Consider the following 17,989-nt stretch of genomic DNA (forward strand, 5'->3'; position numbering starts at 1 on the left):
TCTCCTGGTCCTTGTACCGTGGTCTCACCAGGAAAACAAAAAGAAGAAAAAAAAAAAAAAAAGGAAAACCGGGAGGGGACTAAGGCAACGGCTGCGGCAGGAGGAGAGGGGTGGGCACGGCCACAGGGACCCCGGGCACCGGCTCGCCCCCGGCTCCTGCCCTGCTCCAAATCCCACGAGGCAACGTTCGAGGCCGGGGGGCTCGGCTGGGGCTCGGCCGCCCCCAACTGCCGCCTCTCCCGGGGAGGAAAGCGAGGGGAAAGCAGCAGCAGCAGCTGGGGGCAGCGAGGGGATCCCTGCCCGAGGCACCGGGCAGAGATGCTCTGGCATGTGGGACCCCCTCCTGCGCTTTGGGGACCCCCCGACCCCACAGCGGTGGCGACAGCAGCTGGGGAGGGGGACGCAGCAGCTCCCCCCCCACACACCCCGTGGTGGCTGCAGAGCCACAGCCCCTGGGGCGGGGGGGGAAGGGGGGCGGTTTCTTCTTTTTTAAATTTGAGCTTCGTCCTCGGGAGCCACGCGGGGGGCGGGGGGCTAGTCGAAGCCGTGCCAGTCGCTCTGCTCCGAGTCGTACTCCAGCTCCGCGCCGACGCAGCGCACCCCGTCCAGGAGCATCGGCGTGCCGTGGTGCCGGTCTGCAGGACAGGAGAGGACGGGGGGGAAGGGGGACAGAGCTGGGGTGCAGCCATGGAGGCGGGGGGGGGGCCCTCCTGCACCTCTTTGAGAGGCCTTTGGGGAGTTTGCAGGCTCGCAGGTACTTGTCCTCCCACCCACGGCCGCCGGCACCCGGCGGGAACGCTGCAGCCCGTCCCCCGGTCACCGCTGCGTCGGTGTCCTGGGGGTGCTGCGCGGGGATGGTGCTCAGCCCCCGGCGTGCCAAGGCTCGGGCGCCGCGGTGCACGGGGTGCTGGGACACAGGGAGATAGCGTGGGGATGCCGGGGAGCAAACCACCAGCCCCGCCAGGCACAGGGACCCCGGCACCGGCTGCGCGGAAGATGCCGGTGAGAGCAGTCGCCACGTCACACCACGCAGAGGAAGGCGAGCTACGCAGTGGTGCTCTAATTAACAGACCCCAATTAGGCAGCAAGGTGGGGGAGGGAAAATAAATTTAAAATTGAAGACTGCCGTGCTGCCTAACAAGCAGCCGCGGCTGGAGGAGAGGGGGACCCCAGGGGGCTTGGCCACAGCCCCCCAGCTGGGCTTGGGGTGCAGAGGGTGCCCCCCGACCCACCCGCTGCAGCCCCCCTCCGTGCACCCCTTCACCGGGGAGGCCCCACAGCCTCATCCCCTGGCCTGGGGGTTTTCAGGGTGAAAGTTGTCCGGTTTGGACAATTTCTCAGCAGCGTCCACCAGGTGGGGAACGTCTGCAGCACCAGAGCGCCCGGGGGGGACACGCGGGGTCGGGGGGATGCAGGAGCATCCCAGGCTCCCCGCAGAGCAGAAAGCAGCGGGGTCTCCGGCCGGCCTGCGGTTCCTCCCTGTCACCAGCTGTGCCGGGGAAGAATCGCTGCTCCGAGGCGCCGGCAGACCCTTACCCATGACACGGGCTTGGACCACGACCTTGACGCAGGCGCCTTCACCGGCCTCGCTGGCCAGGACCATCTCCTCCTTCAGGACCCCCTCCTTGTGCGCCGTGTACTCGCACTTCACGCTGTAGCCTGGGGACAGAGACACCCTGGGAGAGCTGCCTGCACCTTCCCTTCCCTGCCTGCACCTTCCCTTCCCTGCCTGCACCTTCCCTTCCCTGCCTGCACCTTCCCTTCCCTGCCTGCACCCTGGGAACACCTCCTCAGTGCGGGCACCCAGAGGCAGCAGAGCCTCGGGCACGGCTGATTTAATCCCGTTCCCACCACCAAGGTGCTGAGCAACACAGCACGAGGCTCGCTGGGCTCCCTCCCCAGCCCGTGCCTCAGTTTCCCCACCCGTGAGGCAGAGACAAGGATGCTGAGCCATGGCGAAGCACACAAAGCTCCGCAGAGACGTGGGCGAGGGGATGCAGGATGCTGCTGTGACGGCGCTGAGCGTCCCCCACTGCCCTGAGCCGATGGCACCTATGAGAGCCGCTTGTCCCCATCCCCCTGCCCAGGCAAACACCACGATCTCCCACCAGCCGGGCACACCCGTGCCAAAATTGCCACCGTCTTCCTCCTTGCAGAGCAGAGGGAACGTGGAAACACCCCCAGCTCGGGGGGGGTGAAGGCTGGTCCCGGCCCCGCGCCCCCCCATGCAGGGACAGAGCTGGCAGGGCCGAAGGAAGCGGTTAATTCTGGTCCGGAGGAAAAAAAGCACAACGTAAAAATAAAGGAGGAGCAGAAAATTAAGCCAGCTGCAGAAAGGCATTAGTCAAACCCCGGCGTGGGGGGGCACGAGCTCACTGTGAGCCCCCGCAGAGCTCACGGGGAGGCACCCCGACACGGCACAGGGGGATGCTCCAACGGCACGAGAAAAGAAACAAAAACGCGCTGAGCATCATCCAGGCTCCGGCACACGCGTGGCCGTCGGCTCCTGGGGCTCGGAAACAGCGGGCGGGTGGAGGAAGGCAAACCACCTACGGGCAGGACAGACACCCCCGTGCCGCCAGTCCCCGGCCCAGGGCTGAGGAGCGGGAGGGGAGCTCGGGGCAGGGGAGCCTTTGGTCCGCTCTGCCGGGCGGCCGGGAGCCAGGCACCGCGCTCTGCCCCGGCACGGTGGCCCCGGCACTGGATTTGGCAAACCTGGCAGGCTCCATCCCCGCCCGCAGCCGAGGACGGGGGCAGCGGAGCCTGGAGGGGAGCCCCGAGGACCTCGGGGACAGATGCTGCCGAACCGCTGCGAGGCACCGGACTCCTCCGGGCCCCACCGGCGCTGCTCGGCGTCCCCGCAGGGCTCCTTTCCCCAAAGCCTTGGGAACGCTGGCCCTGAGCCCGGGCTGAGCGTGCCAGCCCGAGGTGGGAAGCTTCAAGCAAACAAAGCTTCAAGCAAACAAAGCTTAAGTGCTTTGCTGGGCCGGGGCCAGCAGCAGCGCGGGAAGAGCCACAGCCCGTCTCTGCCAGCCACCGCCCCGCTCCCGGACCCTCGGCTGCTGGGAGGCGGCACGGGGAGCGGTGGCAAGCGGCAGCCCCAGGGAGCCCAGGGGACGGGGATGCGGGAAAGAGCATCCGCCGGCTGCTTGTCAACCCGAGGTGCCGGTGTGGGACCAGCCGAGGTGCCCCAAGGCGCTTTGCAGCCCGCTGTGTCCTCGGAGCGGATCCCGCGTCCCCGAGACGGCTGCCGCAGAGCCCAGGGTGACGCTCGGCTGTCCCAGCCGCCGCACCGGATCCACCGTGCTCAGCCCTGCTCCCCCCTCCCACGGACGTGCCGGCGGCAAACCGACCCCAGCCCAGAGCCAGTGCCTGAGCTTGGTGCGTCCTGGAGCAAACCCCGTCCCCGTCCCTGTCCCCAGCCTGACCCGAACCCACAGGGAACAGCAGCTCATTGATGCACACTTTGGGGGGGGGGGGGAAAGAGCATTTAACCTCTCAACTGCAGACCATGAGTTACGGAGACACAGGTCTGCTGGGATGCAGCAACAGCCGCGGGCTGGGACCGAAGCACCGGGATGGGGACAGACGGAGCTGGGGAGGACGGACAGGGCAGAGCAGCCAGCGGGACCCCAGCCCCGATCCCGGGGGGCTGCCACGTGCCTGGTCCCCAGCACGGGCTCGGATGGGGCCGAGCCGCCGCAGGCACGGCACAAAGCAAAGCCCAGGTACCGCACAGACCTGCGCCAAGCGCTTACGTTTCAGGACATCATTCTCCTTTCCTCCACAAGAGGAGAATTAATAAGAGGCCTGGAGACAGACGGGGAGGTGACCCCCCCCCCCTCGGCTTCAGCCTCTTCTTTAGGCAGACCCCTGGCACAGGCAAAAGGCAGCCAGAGCAAGCGCTAAAAACACCAGCGCGTCCGGGCTCTGTTCGGCAGGTTCCTGGATTAAAACGCAGCAAAAGCCGCTCTCCGAGCGCGCGGGTCGGGGTCGGGCATCTCCTGGCAGGCGCAGCGCAAACACGGATTCCTTCTCCGCGGGGTAAAGCTCCCCAGCGCGGCGCTGCAGGGACGGGTGCCGGGATGCGGCGCTGGCAGAGGTACGGCCGCCCCGGGCAGCGCCGGGATCGGCAGGATGCGTCCCCAAAGCCCCGGGGACGCCGTGTTCAGGGGAAGAATGAAGCTCGGGGTTTGGAAAATGCTTTGGAGGAGTTCCCAGGAGGCAGGAAAGGGGGGGGGACAAAGGGGGGGACCTTACCTTCTGGCAGGGGGGTGATGCTGATGACTCGGAGGTTGAGGTTGGGGAGGGGCACGGCACAGACGTCCTTGCCCAGCCTCTGCACCGGCGGCAGGACGAACGTGATCTCGTACTTGTGGAGGATCTTCAGGAATCCCACCTGCAAGGGGCAAACACGGACGGGGTCACGCCTCGGGCCGGCGCCGAGCCGCGGTGGGCTTGGTCCCACGCTGCCATCGTCCCATCCCGCCCCCTCCATGTCCCACCCCGGGGACAGGGACCCACCAGGCGTCGGGCACCCGAGAGCCCACGGGGAGGTGGGCGGCTGTTTCCTAAACAATTGGGAAAAACGTCATTAAACACATCGATTTTGGCTGCACAAAGCAAGCAGAAAAACCAGGACCTGGGCAAAGCCCTGGGAACAGCCGCCCTTCGGGAGCGGAGACCAATTTTCCCAGCGAAAGCTGAACGTGTTCGGCTGCTGTTCCTGGTCTCTAAAAGCCAAGACGTTTCCAAGAGCGTGTCATTTACCGCCACGACGAAAACCAGAGCCCTTTCGGAGCCGGCCGTCTCCATCGCGCTCAGAAAAAGCCATTTTGGGAAGGGAGCAGCGGGCTCCCCACCGGATGCGCCTGAAGCCCTCCCCACGGCAGAGCTCAGAGCACAGCCAGGATCCGGCCCGGCCGAGAGAGCCATCCCCTCCCTGGGATGCAGGGCACCCGCCGCTCGCCGACGGCCGCAAACCTCGCCGGCAGCAGCGGGCAAATGCTGCCATGGGCACGGCTCAGCCGGGCACCCTCGGTCTTCCACTGCACCCGTGTGCAACCCGCTCCAAGCTGCGTCGCGACCAGCACGTGAATACAGACGTAATCACCGCCCCCCCCCCCATCTATCCGTACGCACAGATATAACACACGCGCCACGTGCTCGCGCGTTCCTGGCCACGAGCAGCTCCGAGGCATCACCGCAAACCAAACCAAACCAACAGAAGGGACGATACGCAGCTTTGGGGATTTCCAGGTCGTGGAAAGATGTTTGGTGACCGGCCCCAAGGAGCCTTTTCTCCGTAGGGGAGGGCACGAGGGTCTCCTCCTGCCTCTGGAGCGAAAGGTGGGGGCACGGCGCGCGCCCCAAACCCGTCCAGAAGGAAGAGCTGCGTGGTTAAAGGTGGCCCTGGCGCAGATCCACGCGGCACCGGCACGCTGAGCTGGCCGGGGGTGGCTGCCAGCGCCCGGCCGGTCCCGCTCTGCCGGCGGCGCCGAGAGCAGCAGGCAGCTGCCGCCCCTTCCCCAGGGAGGCACGTGCAGTGCTGGGGCGCCCGTGGCACGCTGCGCGGCACGGGTGGAAAAATAATAACAACCACCCACAGATCGGCAATTGCTAAGCGATTCACTGCCGTTTTTAGGGCGATAACCCGTCATCCGCCCGATACAAATAACTGACTCAGAGCTGAAAGGGAGTCTCAGATTGCTGTGCCGCAGCAATCCCGATGCTCTCCGAGGGGGTTATTTTTCAGGAGAAAAGGGCCTCCAAAGGAGAGGCTGGGGCGGGGGGGCAGCTTTGTGCCACGTGAAGTGGCCGCAATAAAGCGGCTCCGGACAGAGGACCGGCGACTCGCGCCTCCGAGTCCCTGCCGAGGTGCCCACCCGGCACCCAGACCGCGCTGCCGGCACCCTGCGGCACGAGGAGCTGTGGGACGGGGCAGGCGGCGGGCGCCCGGGTCTGCAGACCTGCCGGGGTGAAATACGGGGGGGTCGTTAGAGACAGCTTGCTGTCCCCACTGCCATCACCAGCCCCCAGCACGGTTTGGGAGCCACCATCAAACCCGATCTCACGCTAACAGCCTCCCACGGCCACAGGCACGTGGCTGGAGGGGAGCGGGGACAAGCCACGGCACCCCGAAACAGGGGCAGAGGAGACGGTGCCACGTCGTGCCCCCCGCCCAGGGCGCAGCGCGGCCCCCAGCCCACCCTGCCAGGACCGGGCTCCGCTGCTCGGGACCCCACGGGCCCCCATTGCCAGAGGGATCCTGCATCCCACCCCAGCCTGCCGGATCCGGCCCGACGGCCCCACAAAGGCTGCCCAGGCCAGCGGCAGCACCCCGGGCTGGGGGCCCCCCCATCCGGCCCCGAACCTGCCCCGTGGCTGGCAGAGGCTGGATGCAGCCGCAGGAATCGGGTGCTAAATGGGTGAATCGGGAGCAAAGCACCCACAATTACACCTGCGCCCTCAGGGGAAGGACCCGGGTTCTCGGGGTGCTCCCGGCCACCCCCCCCAGGTACACCATCAGGGGAGCGGGGCCAGAAGCACCCCCAGTCTGAGAACCGTAAGGGAGACGGAGCGATGTCCGGAGGGACAGCGATGGAAACCTCCCTGGAGCGGGCAGAGCCACGGGCAGCAGGAGCCCCACAGCTCAGGGGGCTACGACAGGCAGCACGGGGGGGTCCACTCAGCCCACAGGGCCCCAGGACCCAGCCAGCCCCACTCCCGGCTGCGGGGACAGGCCAGGGTGGCACCGGGACCCCCCCCCCCGGGTCCCCCAGGTCCCAATTCCCACCTTGACGAGGAAGTTGCCGTCCTTCTCCTGCGTCACCATCACCACCGAGTCGTGGAGCTTCTCGTCGAAGTGCACGTGGCCGTGGGCCCCCTCGGCGGGCTGGCTGGGGGCGAAGCGCACGCCCCCCCCCTTCGCCTTGCTGCCTGCACGGGGAGGAGAGGACAGAGCCCCAGCATCATCCCCTGCCCGCCCAGGATGCGTCCCCTCCGTCCCCAGCTCCGTGTCCCCCCACAGCCCCGGGGACGGACCGAGGCCGCGAAGGTCCCGTCCGCTCCCCGGGCTCGGCAGCATTTTCTCGCTCCCGTGATTTCCTCGGGGCGGAGGAACAGGACGACGGAGACACGGGCTGTGCCGGGAAGGGGGCACGCGTGGGACAAGGACAGGGGAGGAGCACAGCTTCCCCAGGGACGGGCTCCCACGCGTCCCAGGGTGCTGGGCAGGGCTCTCCGGGGCTGCAAAGCTGGCCAGCATTTTGGGGAGCAAACCCCACGGCACCCCAGGGAAAGCCAAAAACGCAACGGCCCTGTGAGGACAGGCACCTGCTTGGGGACACCGAGGTCCCCACGGCCGGCAGGAGCCTGCACCGAGGCACAAACGCACATATTGCACCTTTGCAATACGTTCTCTGCGAGCTTCCAAGAAAAAATAAACAGCCTCTCCTCTTCCTCCTCCCCCTCCCCGTACACCCCAAGAAACCCCCCCCCCGGTCCGGCCACCGATCGCATCCATCTGGCAGCAGCCGGGAGCAGATTGCCGCCTCCTTAAAGAAAAGGCTCTTTGTGCCTCGGCAGGCTGGAAACGCCGGAGATTTAATAACTCGGCATTGTTCAGCCGGAACAGCTCGGCAGAAATCCCTTCCCCGCACGCAGGGGAAAACAAGAGACCCGGCCGCTCGCAGAGCGACGCGGCTGCACGTGGCTGCGGTGGGGAAGGGGACGCAGATGGGACCCTCCCCACCGAAACGCAGGCAGCCCCCGGCCCCCCGTGCCGGGCCATGGCCACCCTCCGCCCCACAGAGCCTTTACGGGTGCCACAGGGACCCACGGGGATCCCGTACGCCGGCCGGGGGCGGTGGCAACGGGCAAGGTCCCAGCCCGCGGTTGCCGCCGGGCGTCCTGATGCCAGCATCGGGCTCGGAAGGAGCTGAGCCCCGGTGCCTGCCAGGAAACCGGCAGGGAAAATCCCAAATATGCGTCTTTGTCACGCGGCGCTTGGAGGCAGCGCAGCCGATGCCCGGCACGGAGCCCAGGCAGCCGTGCGGCCCCCGGGGACAAGTGTCTCTGGAGGGGCACCGAGCCACCGCCAGCCTGGCAGCCGCGGCACGGGGGCTGCCTCCCCGGCACGGTGTGTCTGAAGACCCTCGGGAGAGAGGGAGGTCAGAGGAGGGTGAAGGTGGCAGCCGGGCACCGCGGGCAGAGCTGGCCCAGGAACCGGCTGTCCTGGGAACCGGGTCACCCGCCGGCACACATCCCGGTGACCTTGGGAGGCTGCACGGCGCGGTGCCCCCGCCCCGGCCCAGGAGGGGCCGGCAGGGACCGTGCTCGCCCTGGCAGGAGGGGACAGCCCCGAGGGTGCCGGGCAGAGCCCAGACGGGCGACGGCGGCACCTCCGCAGCCCTGGGCACGTGGGGAAGGGTGGACGGGGCAGGGGCACCCACGCACGCAGGACCCGCCGTGAGTCAGCCAGCGCGGAAATCTCATTAGGGGCGAAATGCAATTGTGCACACACGGCAGCGAGGGGAGGCACAGGCAGGGGTACAGGCAGGGGTACAGGCAGGGGCTCGGCACCAAGTCACCTGGAGCTGGTGTGTTTAACCTCGAGTCCCACCGCAGTCATGGCAGGAGGGTCACCGGGACCTGCCGGCCCCCACACGGTCGGTGTGCCGGCAGCCGATCCGGTGCCACGCTCCCCAGGGACCCGGGGGGCGGGTTTGGGGGTCCAACCTACACCCTGTCACGGGAGGGGGCACAGCGGGGGACGCCTGCCTCGCACGTGTCGGCAGCGATCGTAAGCCCTGGAAGCGGATGCCACCTTCAGAGTCACCGTGTCCCTCCCGAACCGGGGGTGTCCCCAGCGTCCCTGGGGAGGCAGGGCTGGAGCGGGAAGCACGGGGGGCTCAGGGTTTTCCCCCCAGGGACCCCTAGCCCCTCTCCCCCACGCTGCCAGGTACGAGGCAGCCCAGAGCAGGCAACCTGCCTGTCCTTCGGCATCACCACCGAGGGACGGCTCGCCTGGCCCTCATCCCGCCGGGAAGCCGGAGGTTTCACCACCGGCAGGAGGAAAGCCCCAGGGATGGAGCCGTCCCGCAGCCCCGCTCACCGGCGGCGGGGAAGGAGCCGCGGAGGCCGGAGCCACGGCCGGGCACACAAAGGGAGATGAAATCACGCCCAGCAGCAGCACAAAGAGCCTCTTCGGTCTTTGTCTCGGCGCACCTCTCGCCAGTGGCCTTTTGGGGTCCCCTCTCGACACCGACAAAGCACCCGGCTCTGCCGGAGCCTTTTGGGGAGGCAGCTGGGGTCCAGAAGAGGCCGGGAGCACCCAGCACCCATTGCCACCCACAGCAGCCTTGCCTGGGGCAGGGGGTGCTGATGACCAGAGGGGGGACAGCAGCTGAGCAACGCCAGCAGCACCCCACCGGAACCCCCACCCTGCCGCAAACCCCTCGGCGGGTGCTCGGCTGCAAATCACAGCAAAAAACCAGCAGGAACGCACCCCCGGTGCCCCGCAGCCTCGGCCGCGCCCCAGGCGTGGAGCGGGCAGCTCCAGGCAGCCCTCGCGTCCCCGGCTGCAGGCAGAGAGACCCCCGGCAGGGCCGCGGGCAGAGACACCCCCCTGGCAGGAAGGGGCATCAAACTTGGCGACTGGCCCCGGGCCGGGGCTGGCAGCCCGGGAGGGGGACGCCGGGGACTCACCCTTGCTAGCCGTAGCCATGCGTCCCCGCTGCGGTCGTCCTTGCGCGAAACTTCAAAGGCACGGGCAGGAGGCCATCCTCCGGGGCCGCCGCCGCTCCCGAGCGCCAGAGCTGGGGAAGGAACGGGCAGGGTTAGGCAAGGTGCAGGCAGCGCCAGGGAAGGCGGCCGCTCTTTACGGCCGGGTCCCGGAGCCAGCCGAGCACCACGGACGCGACGGCACCGTACGACTGCGACTCCGGCGCTGCTCCGGCACAGACCTGCCAGGGAGGAGCCTGCCTGCAGCTCAGGGGCGTCGGGCAGCGGCAGGCAGCACGCCAGGGCCTGCGCCCAGCCCTACCCCGGGGTGCGATGGGCACGGGCAGGGCAGGAGCAGCGGGCAGGACGGGCAGCTCCTCTACCTGCTCTGCCGCGACTCTGCGGCGTGACTCGGTCAGCCCCGGCTCTGGGGACGCCGCCAGCCCCTGCCCGGGAACGGGAGGATTTGCACCCCGGTGCGGCGGCCAGGGCACGACCACCGCAGCCCCCAGCGCCGAGCAGAGCGCGCCCCGTGCCTCAGTTTCCCCAGTTCCTCCCCTGCGAAGGCTCCAGCAGCCGCCACGCCAAGCCCCGAGCTGGGGAAGCCTCACAGGCCATCAGCGACAGCAAGGACCCCAAATCCCGACCCCCCCCGGATAACGGGGGGCCCCCAGCAGCACTCCCAGCCCGGGGGGGGGGGCTCTGCCAGGGCAGGGGGGGCTGGTGTCCCCCACCTCGGGGCTGGGATCCGACACCGTGCCCTTGGGAAGGGTCAAGACCCCCCCCCGGCCGCAGCCCCGGGGTGGGGAGCACCCCACGGACCCCACCGACAGTCCCACGCCGTCGGGTCCCCCCCCCGGCACCCCGGGCAGCGGGTCCCCAGCGCTCAGCCCCTTCCCGGGGCTCCCCAGCACCCCGAGCCCGGGGGTGAGCGGCAGTAAGGAGGTGGCGGCGCTGACGCACGGCTCCCCGCCCGAGCCGCGCCGGGTGGCCCCAATCTGCCTCCGCCATCACCCGCGGGGCCCCGGTCCCCGTCACGCGTGGGTATGCTCCCCCTCCGCCGTGCTTTCGCTTCCCGCCGGCTCAGCCCCGGTTACTGCAAGAGGAGACGCGGGGACGCGTCCCCGACCTCGGTGCTCCTCTCTGTGCAACGGGCCAGCGACCGGACCGGGGGAGCATCCCGCCCCAGCCCACCGGGACCGGGGACCCCCTACCGGGGCGGTTACACCGGGGGGGGCGGTTATGCCGGGAGGAGGCCCCGCCGCCCCGGGGAGAGGGCAGCCCGAGGGTCCCTCCCCAGCCCCGCTGCCCCCGTCCGTCCGTCCGTCCGTCCGCCCGCCCGCCCCTCACTCACCCCCCACCGGTCCCGTCCGTCCCGGCCGCCGCCGCGCTCCCCACTCCCCGCTTCCCACTACCGGGACACGCCCCCCGCCCTCCTATTGGACCGACACACCCTCTGCCCTCCGCATTGGTCCGCCCGCTGGGTGGCCACGCCTCTCGGCCACGCCCATCGGCTGCGGCTCCGGAGGCGCCGCTTCCCGAGCGGCCCCGCGGGGTAGGGTCGTCTCCAAGGGGCGGGACTGTCGCTAGGGGGCGTGGCGAAGGGCTGTGCAGCCAATAGGGAGCGGGCGCGCACGGCAGCGGGGCGCCACGTGTGGGCGGCGGGGTGCGCAGCGCGCGGGGGGGGGGCACCCGCCCGGTCCCCCCATCCCTGGGCCATGCGGTTGCCATGGCAACTCGCCATTTCCTGACAATTTTTTGCTGCTCAGACCCCAATCTCCGAGCCCGGCCGAGCTGTGGCAGGAAATCATGGAACCCCAGACGGGTCTGGGTGGGCAGGGACCTCCCAGCCCACCCAGTGCCACCCCTGCCATGGGCAGGGACACCCTCCACTAGCCCAGGTTGCCCAAAGCCCCATCCAACCTGGCCTTGAACACTGCCAGGGAGCCAGGGGCAGCCACAGCTTCTCTGGGCAACCCCTCGGTGCCCATCCCTGGGAGCCCTCGGCCGCTCTCCCAGCACCCGCGGCCCATCGTGGGGCAGCCACGGGGAAGCTGTGGGGTCTTGGGGGTGAAAGCAGCCCCAGGTGGCTCCGGCGATGGAACCAAAGCCATCAGCTGGCTAATGGGAAGGATCAGGGTGCAGCGGCAGCCATGCCGGTGCTGTCCCCGTCACCCCTCAGCACGTCCCGGGCCGTGTGGGAGGCTGGACCTGGGGCCCAGGCACAGTGGCCAGGCAGGGCTGGCTCATTCCATCCCATCCCCATCCCCATCCCCATCCATCCCCATCCCCATCCATCCCCATCCCATCCCCATCCCATCCCCATCCCATCCCCATCCCATCCATCTCCTGGAGACCAGCCCTAAGGCTCCGGACAGCCTGCATGTCCCGTCACCAGTGGGACAGAGCATGGGGAAGGGCCACGTCTCACCAAGGGGATGGCGAGGCACCGGCAGGGATGGGGGGAGCCGGCTGTCAGGGGTGCCGAGGGTGGGAAAGGCAGCTGGGATGTGTCCCTGCCAGGAAAACGCTGACGGTTCCCTTCCAAAGAGCACGTCCGCCTGCCTGGGAATAATGTGGGGGGAGGCAGCGGCCCCCCGGCCAGGCAAGAGCCGTCCCGGTGGGGGAGCAGGGTCAGGGCTCACTCAGCCCCGGCGGGCGGGCAGCACGGTGAGCAGGCAGGGCTGGATCTCACAGGCAGTGCCGGCAGGGCCAGGGGACGCGGCACACCCCGGGGGCTAAGCTGACCCCCCGCCCCGGCTCATCCTGCGGCCCCCCCAGCAGCCCTGGCCTCAACTGCGGCCTCCAGATGCCAGAACACTTAAAACGACGGGGCTGCGTTCCCAGGGAGCTGCTGGAGCCCCGGCTGTGTCCTCGCCTCCGGCACGCGTGACACCACGCACGCTCAGCCCCACGGGAAGGGACACACAGGGCCTGGCTCGCCCCCCCCGCAGGGACACACTGCACACCCACGAGTTGGAAAAAAACCAGCTGTTTTTTACCCTGAAAAGGCTACAGGTGCCCCTGGTGCAGCGAAGGTCGTGCCCAGAGCCCCCCCACGGCCAGGCTGCCCACACGGTCGGTGCGCGGCAGTGCCAGGCCGAGCCCCACAGCCGCTGCCCAGACACCCCACGAGCAGGTCTGTGCGCCGAGGCACGGATTTTCTCGGAGATTACAAAAACAAACAGCTTTGGTGAAGGGATTAAATCCCAGCCGCCGCCAGCGCACGTCTTCCCGGCCCGGGCAGCCAAGTGGCGTCCCCACACTGCCGACCACCCTGGGAAATAAATGTCTGCAGGCTGGGGCAGGCGGGACCCCCGCAGCGACGCAGCCTTGCAGGGAGGTCTCTGAGCGATGACCCGGCTTTTCAATTACCAACGTGCATGGCAAAGGCAGGAGGAACTGCTGCCGCCGCCGCCGGGGGCTGGCTGGAGGGCTGAGCGGAGCCTGTGCCGTAGCGACGCTGTTGCCGCCCGCCGGCGGGCCTGGGGGGTCCCCAAGGTGGGCGCAGGGTCCCTGCTTCTATATCAGCATTTCCCAGCTCTGGCTTTTGTCCTTGAGAGTCGGCCCTGGGAACTGAGGCAACCGGGAGGTACTGGGACGGCTCTTCCAGCCCAGAGGAGCTCCCACGGGTGGGAGAGGTGGAGCAGGCGGCGAGGGGCAACCCCGGGCGAGGGGCTGCCGGGCGGGCGAGGGTCCGCTCACCGCTGCTGGCACTGGGCTTCCTGCAGGCGCCGGCTGAGGTCGTCTATCCGCACGTTCTTGAGGTGCAGCAGCTGCTCCAGCCTCCCCACCTTCAGCTGCAGGATCTGAGCAGAGACACCGACACCCCCTCAGCTTGGTTTCGGGGGGTGGGAGGCACATCCATCCACCCCAGACTGGCTCTGCAGGGGGCCGGGGCCTGCCTGACAGCCAGCAGCGAGGACAGAGGACACAACGGGGGACAATGGGGGGCTCAGGGCCAGGCTGATGTGGCTACTGGAGTCACTGAGCGGCATCAGCCACCTTTTACAGCAGGGGAAACTGAGGCAGATGAGCACCCGTGCCAGATTTGGGGTCCCTGTTCCTGCTCCCACAGCCCACGTCAAGCTATTGCTCCCCCAGAAACATGGCCTGGGAGTCCCCGGTGACAACTCTTCCCACTTGAGATGCCCCACAGCATTCCTTCCCCTCTTTCAAAATTTTACATCTTAGGAGATGTTTTCCAGCAGAAAAGCCCTGGTTTTAGGCAAGACAGAGCCACTGCCCTGGCTCACTGCTGAGTGAAGCTCTGTTTCCAAAATAACCCGCTGCCCAGGGTCGAATAAGGGACACCCAGAGCCTGGTCTGCAGCTCGGGGACGGTCCAGGTCCATGACAAGCCACGTGCAGAGGGTCTGTGAGGCTGCGATGCCCGTTCTGCATCACCCTCGTCACTGCGGGCTGGAAGTCCGATCAGAAAGGATGAGGATCGGGAACTTTTTGGGAATCACGGATTGATGTGACCGACGTGGGTGTGTGCCACAGAGATTGAGGGCACGGCCAGGATGGAAGGGTTGAAAGAGAAAGCTGTTCACCCCAGGGGGGATCTGCAGGCAGAGGCTTCACAAGGGCTTTTACCCGGTAAATGCCAAAAAAGACCTGCTGCTGCGGACAGAGACGAGGGCTGGAGGGACTGAACCACACCTCGGGGCCCCGCTGAGCTACGTTGCCTTCCTAGCCTGGTTTGACCAAACTTTTGTCCTTTAAGCCCAGCACGGTACCCAGGGCCCCAGCTGCTCCAGAGCAGCACCTCAGCCAGACGTTACCCAGCTGGCCCACGGCAAAGCCACCGCCAGGCTGGCCCACGTCCGAGGGTGCTCCAGAGACAGGAGCAGCCCAGGAGGTTGACAGCACCAAGCAAATGCCCGTTTGGGCTGCTGTGTACACCCCTGTCACAGGACGGTTGGGGAGGCAAAGGGAGTCTGTCCCTGGCTCGGTGCCTCCACGGGGACAGTTCCTGGCACGGTGACGGAGAGTGGGCTCACCTGGATGGTCTCCTGTGCCAGGAGCAGGGCCTGCTCCCTCTCCGCCAGCTGCAGGCAGACCGCATCGTCCCCCGGGGGAGCCTGGGCACAGCCATGGCGGCTCTTCATCACCCTGGACCAGGAAAGGAAACGCCGGGACAATAACTGACCCCTTCTGCAGCGCTGCTCACAGCCCACGGAGCTCACGTACACACCCAGCTCCTCTGCGTCCTGCCCCACACACCGCTGCCCCTGCAGCACAGGGCTCCTCTGCCCCCCTGGGGACCCCCAGAGCCCCTTCCCTCGAGAAGCCCCCGGGAAGGGGACATCACCCGCACCCAGCACACACCTGCAGCGTCCCTGTACAGCACCAGCAGCCCTTACCCGGCAGCCCTGGGAGACTCCAGGTAGCCAACCTCTTCCAGCGCCGCCCGTATGCCCGGCTCCTGCAGAGAGGCAGGAAAACACCCGTCACGCCTGGCCACGAGCTGTGGGTCGCCCCATGGGTGAGCCCACAAACAGTCCCCCTGCAGGGAGAGGGCCTGGATGGGCCCGTGTCAGGAGAAGGGGGGACAGGGTGCCCCAGCCCACCCGGCGGCTTGTGCCATCCCTCTCTGAGCGGTGCTGGGGCTCGAGGCCTTGGGGAGCGGCGGGGCGGGGGGTTTGCTCCCACAGCAGTAGGGGAGGCCAGTTCAGAGCAGGGGGTTCCCAGCGCAGCTGCGGTGCTGGCTGTGCCGGCGTTACAGCCCGAAGGCAGAGCTGGGATCCATCTGCCTGAATTCCTGCCCTTCCCATGGTGAATTCCTCCTCTGACATGAGCACCAGAGTCACTGGCAGAGACAGCCCAGCCTGCCCCGGCCCCACAGGTTCATTATCCTGCTCTCACACCACGAGGACCGGGACAGACAACCCAAACAGAGGGTTTGCTCAGGGCAGGAGAGGAGGCGGCAGCTGCTGCCAGCCCCATCCTGAAGCTGCACGCTCAGCACACGCTGCCAAGCCCCGTGGAACCCCCTGACACCCTCCCTGCTCCTCCTCAGGGGCCTCACGTGAGCGGGGAGCACAGTGAGGAGGGCCGGGTGACGGGCGGTGGGGAAGGTAGGTGATGGAGACAGCGTCCTCTCTCCTCCCCGGCTCAGAGCGGCTCCTCCCGCGCTGCCCCAGCCAAGCGAAGGCTGCGGAGCGAGCGGGGCCGCAGCGCTTCCCATGACAGCGCACGGCTGCCATCTGCGGCTGCCGAGCGAGGCCAGCCCTGCCACCCGCATCGCTCGCAGTGGGGTGCTCCTCTGCCCACGTGGGGGGCTCCCCTGCCTCTGAGCACCCTGCTGCACTTCCCCACAGAGATGGCAGCGGGATCCTCCTGTTGAGGAGATGGAAGTGCTCAGGGGGAAAGCGATGCCCAGAAGGACGCCTGGAGCTCAGCCCGGCCCTGCTCTGATTACCCCGATCTCTCTGTGGGGTGGCTACTCGCCCCCGTCCCCTCCACGCCCGCAGCCATAGCACCTACGAGCAGAACGTGGCACATCGGGTGCCCCCCGCCCCCAGGCCCTGCTGACTCGGCCTGGGCCAAGCACCACCTTGCTCTGCTTCTGCTTCTCCTCGATCTTCTGCCGCAGCAGGAGCAGCACCTGCTCCACCGTGCCCGGCCGGCACTGCACGACCTGCCGGATCACGTCCTCTGGGATGGAGAAGTTCAGCTTACTCAGCACTTTCCTAAAAGAGGGGTCAAAGGAGCACCCAGGTGAGCGGGGAGGCAGCACCCCCACTGCCTGCAGCACCCTCAGCCACGTCCCAGCCAGCCTGGTCCCCAGCCAGGACAAATGGGGGACACTCTGCGGGCAGCACAGTGCTCCCAGCGGGGGGGGAAGGGGAAGGGGGCGGGGGAGGGCGCCCACCCTGGTACCTGTTGAGGTGACCCCAGTTGGCGAGTTTCTGCGGCGTGGAGCTGGCGGGCACGTAGCTGTGCAGCTGCACCATGGCGGGAAAGAAGAACTTCACCACCTCGGCTGCCAGCACTGGGGGAGGAGAGGAGGAGAAGGGCTGGGGGCGGCGGACACACCGGGAACCCACCCCGGGAACCCCCCCGGCCTGGAAGGCCACCCCGGCCTAGGCCCGCCGCCCCCATCCCATCCCGTCCCATCCCGCTGGCCCCCCCCGTCCCACCCCCGTCGCTGAAGTCTCGGGCGATGTTCCTGCGTGGCCGGGAGAGCGGCACGGCGTCCAGCCAGCGGTAGAGGCCCCGCAGCTCGCCCGCCGCCCCGCCGCCCGCCATGCGGCCTCCCGCCCCCCCGGGCCGCGCCGCGTCGCGTCCCGCCGCCATGGCAACGCCCCCGCGGGGCATGCCGGGAGCGCGCGGCCGTCGCCTGGCAACGGGCAGCCCGGGGAGGGGCGGGGGGGAGGCCCGGGGGAAATGGGGGGGGGGGGGGGAGCTGGGTAAAGAGGGGTCGGGGGGGTCCTGAGTGATGGGCGACTGGGGGGCTCTGAGCAATGGGGGGTCCTGAGTGATGGGCGACTGGGGGGCGGGGTGGCCCTGAGCAGGAGGGGGGGTCTAGGGGGTGCAGGACCAGGTTGAGGGAGCCTGTGAGCAACGGGGGGCCCTGAGCTATGGGGGGTCCCTGGGGGTCTGAGACCACAGTAAGGGGGTTCCTGAGCAAGGGGGGAGTCTGGGGGGGGGGCAGGACCAGTCAAGGTGGGCTCTGGCACCCACCAGCAAGGAGGACCCCGAGCAAGGGGGGGTTCCCACGCCGGGAAGGTGCAGGGGGAGGATCCCAAGACCCCGCTGTGGCGGGTGGCTCCGGCTCCCCGTTTCCCCGGGGTATCTGCTGGAGATGTTGCTCCCGGCAATAGGCACCACGAGCCTGTGCCCAAGGGCTGCCATCCCACCGGGGGTGGCCACTGGGGACACTGCCTGGGGGGACACCATGGCTGGGATGGACACCATGGCTGGGATGGACACCATGGCTGGGATGGACATCTTAACTGGGATGGGACAGACAACTGGGATGGACACCATGGCTGGGATGGACATCTTAACTGGGATGGGACAGACAACTGGGATGGACACCATGGCTGGGATGGACATCTTAACTGGGATGGACACCATGGCTGGGACAGACAACTAGGATGGACACCATGGCTGGGATGGACATCTTAACCAGGATGGACACCATGGCTGGGATGGGACAGACAACTAGGATGGACATCTTAACTGGGATGGACACCATGGCTGGGACAGACAACTGGGATGGACACCATGGCTGGGATGGACACCATGGCTGGGAT

The 17,989-nt window shown here is 68.1% G+C and overlaps 2 protein-coding genes across 2 annotated transcripts; both read right to left on the reverse strand.

Annotated features, from left to right (window-relative positions):
• Positions 1 to 177: 177 nt before the first annotated feature.
• Positions 178 to 11,153, reverse strand: ADISSP (adipose secreted signaling protein). The gene is made up of 6 exons (XM_075752883.1): positions 11,078 to 11,153; positions 9,709 to 9,818; positions 6,797 to 6,939; positions 4,261 to 4,399; positions 1,537 to 1,659; positions 178 to 635 (listed from the first exon to the last, which is right to left on the reverse strand). The coding sequence occupies exons 2-6, from the start codon at positions 9,725 to 9,727 to the stop codon at positions 535 to 537; spliced, it is 525 nt and encodes a 174-aa protein (XP_075608998.1). The 5' UTR covers positions 9,728 to 9,818; positions 11,078 to 11,153; the 3' UTR covers positions 178 to 534.
• A 1,546-nt stretch (positions 11,154 to 12,699) lies between these two features.
• Positions 12,700 to 17,031, reverse strand: SPEF1 (sperm flagellar 1). Its single transcript, XM_075750767.1, has 6 exons — positions 16,871 to 17,031; positions 16,611 to 16,722; positions 16,285 to 16,420; positions 15,092 to 15,153; positions 14,729 to 14,840; positions 12,700 to 13,532 (listed from the first exon to the last, which is right to left on the reverse strand). Exons 1-6 carry the CDS (start codon positions 17,025 to 17,027, stop codon positions 13,425 to 13,427), a joined length of 687 nt encoding a protein of 228 aa, XP_075606882.1. The 5' UTR covers positions 17,028 to 17,031; the 3' UTR covers positions 12,700 to 13,424.
• Positions 17,032 to 17,989: the final 958 nt, after the last annotated feature.

The sequence above is a fragment of the Balearica regulorum genome, chromosome 4, assembly GCF_011004875.1.
Source record: "Balearica regulorum gibbericeps isolate bBalReg1 chromosome 4, bBalReg1.pri, whole genome shotgun sequence".
In the NCBI taxonomy this organism is placed as follows: domain Eukaryota; kingdom Metazoa; phylum Chordata; class Aves; order Gruiformes; family Gruidae; genus Balearica; species Balearica regulorum.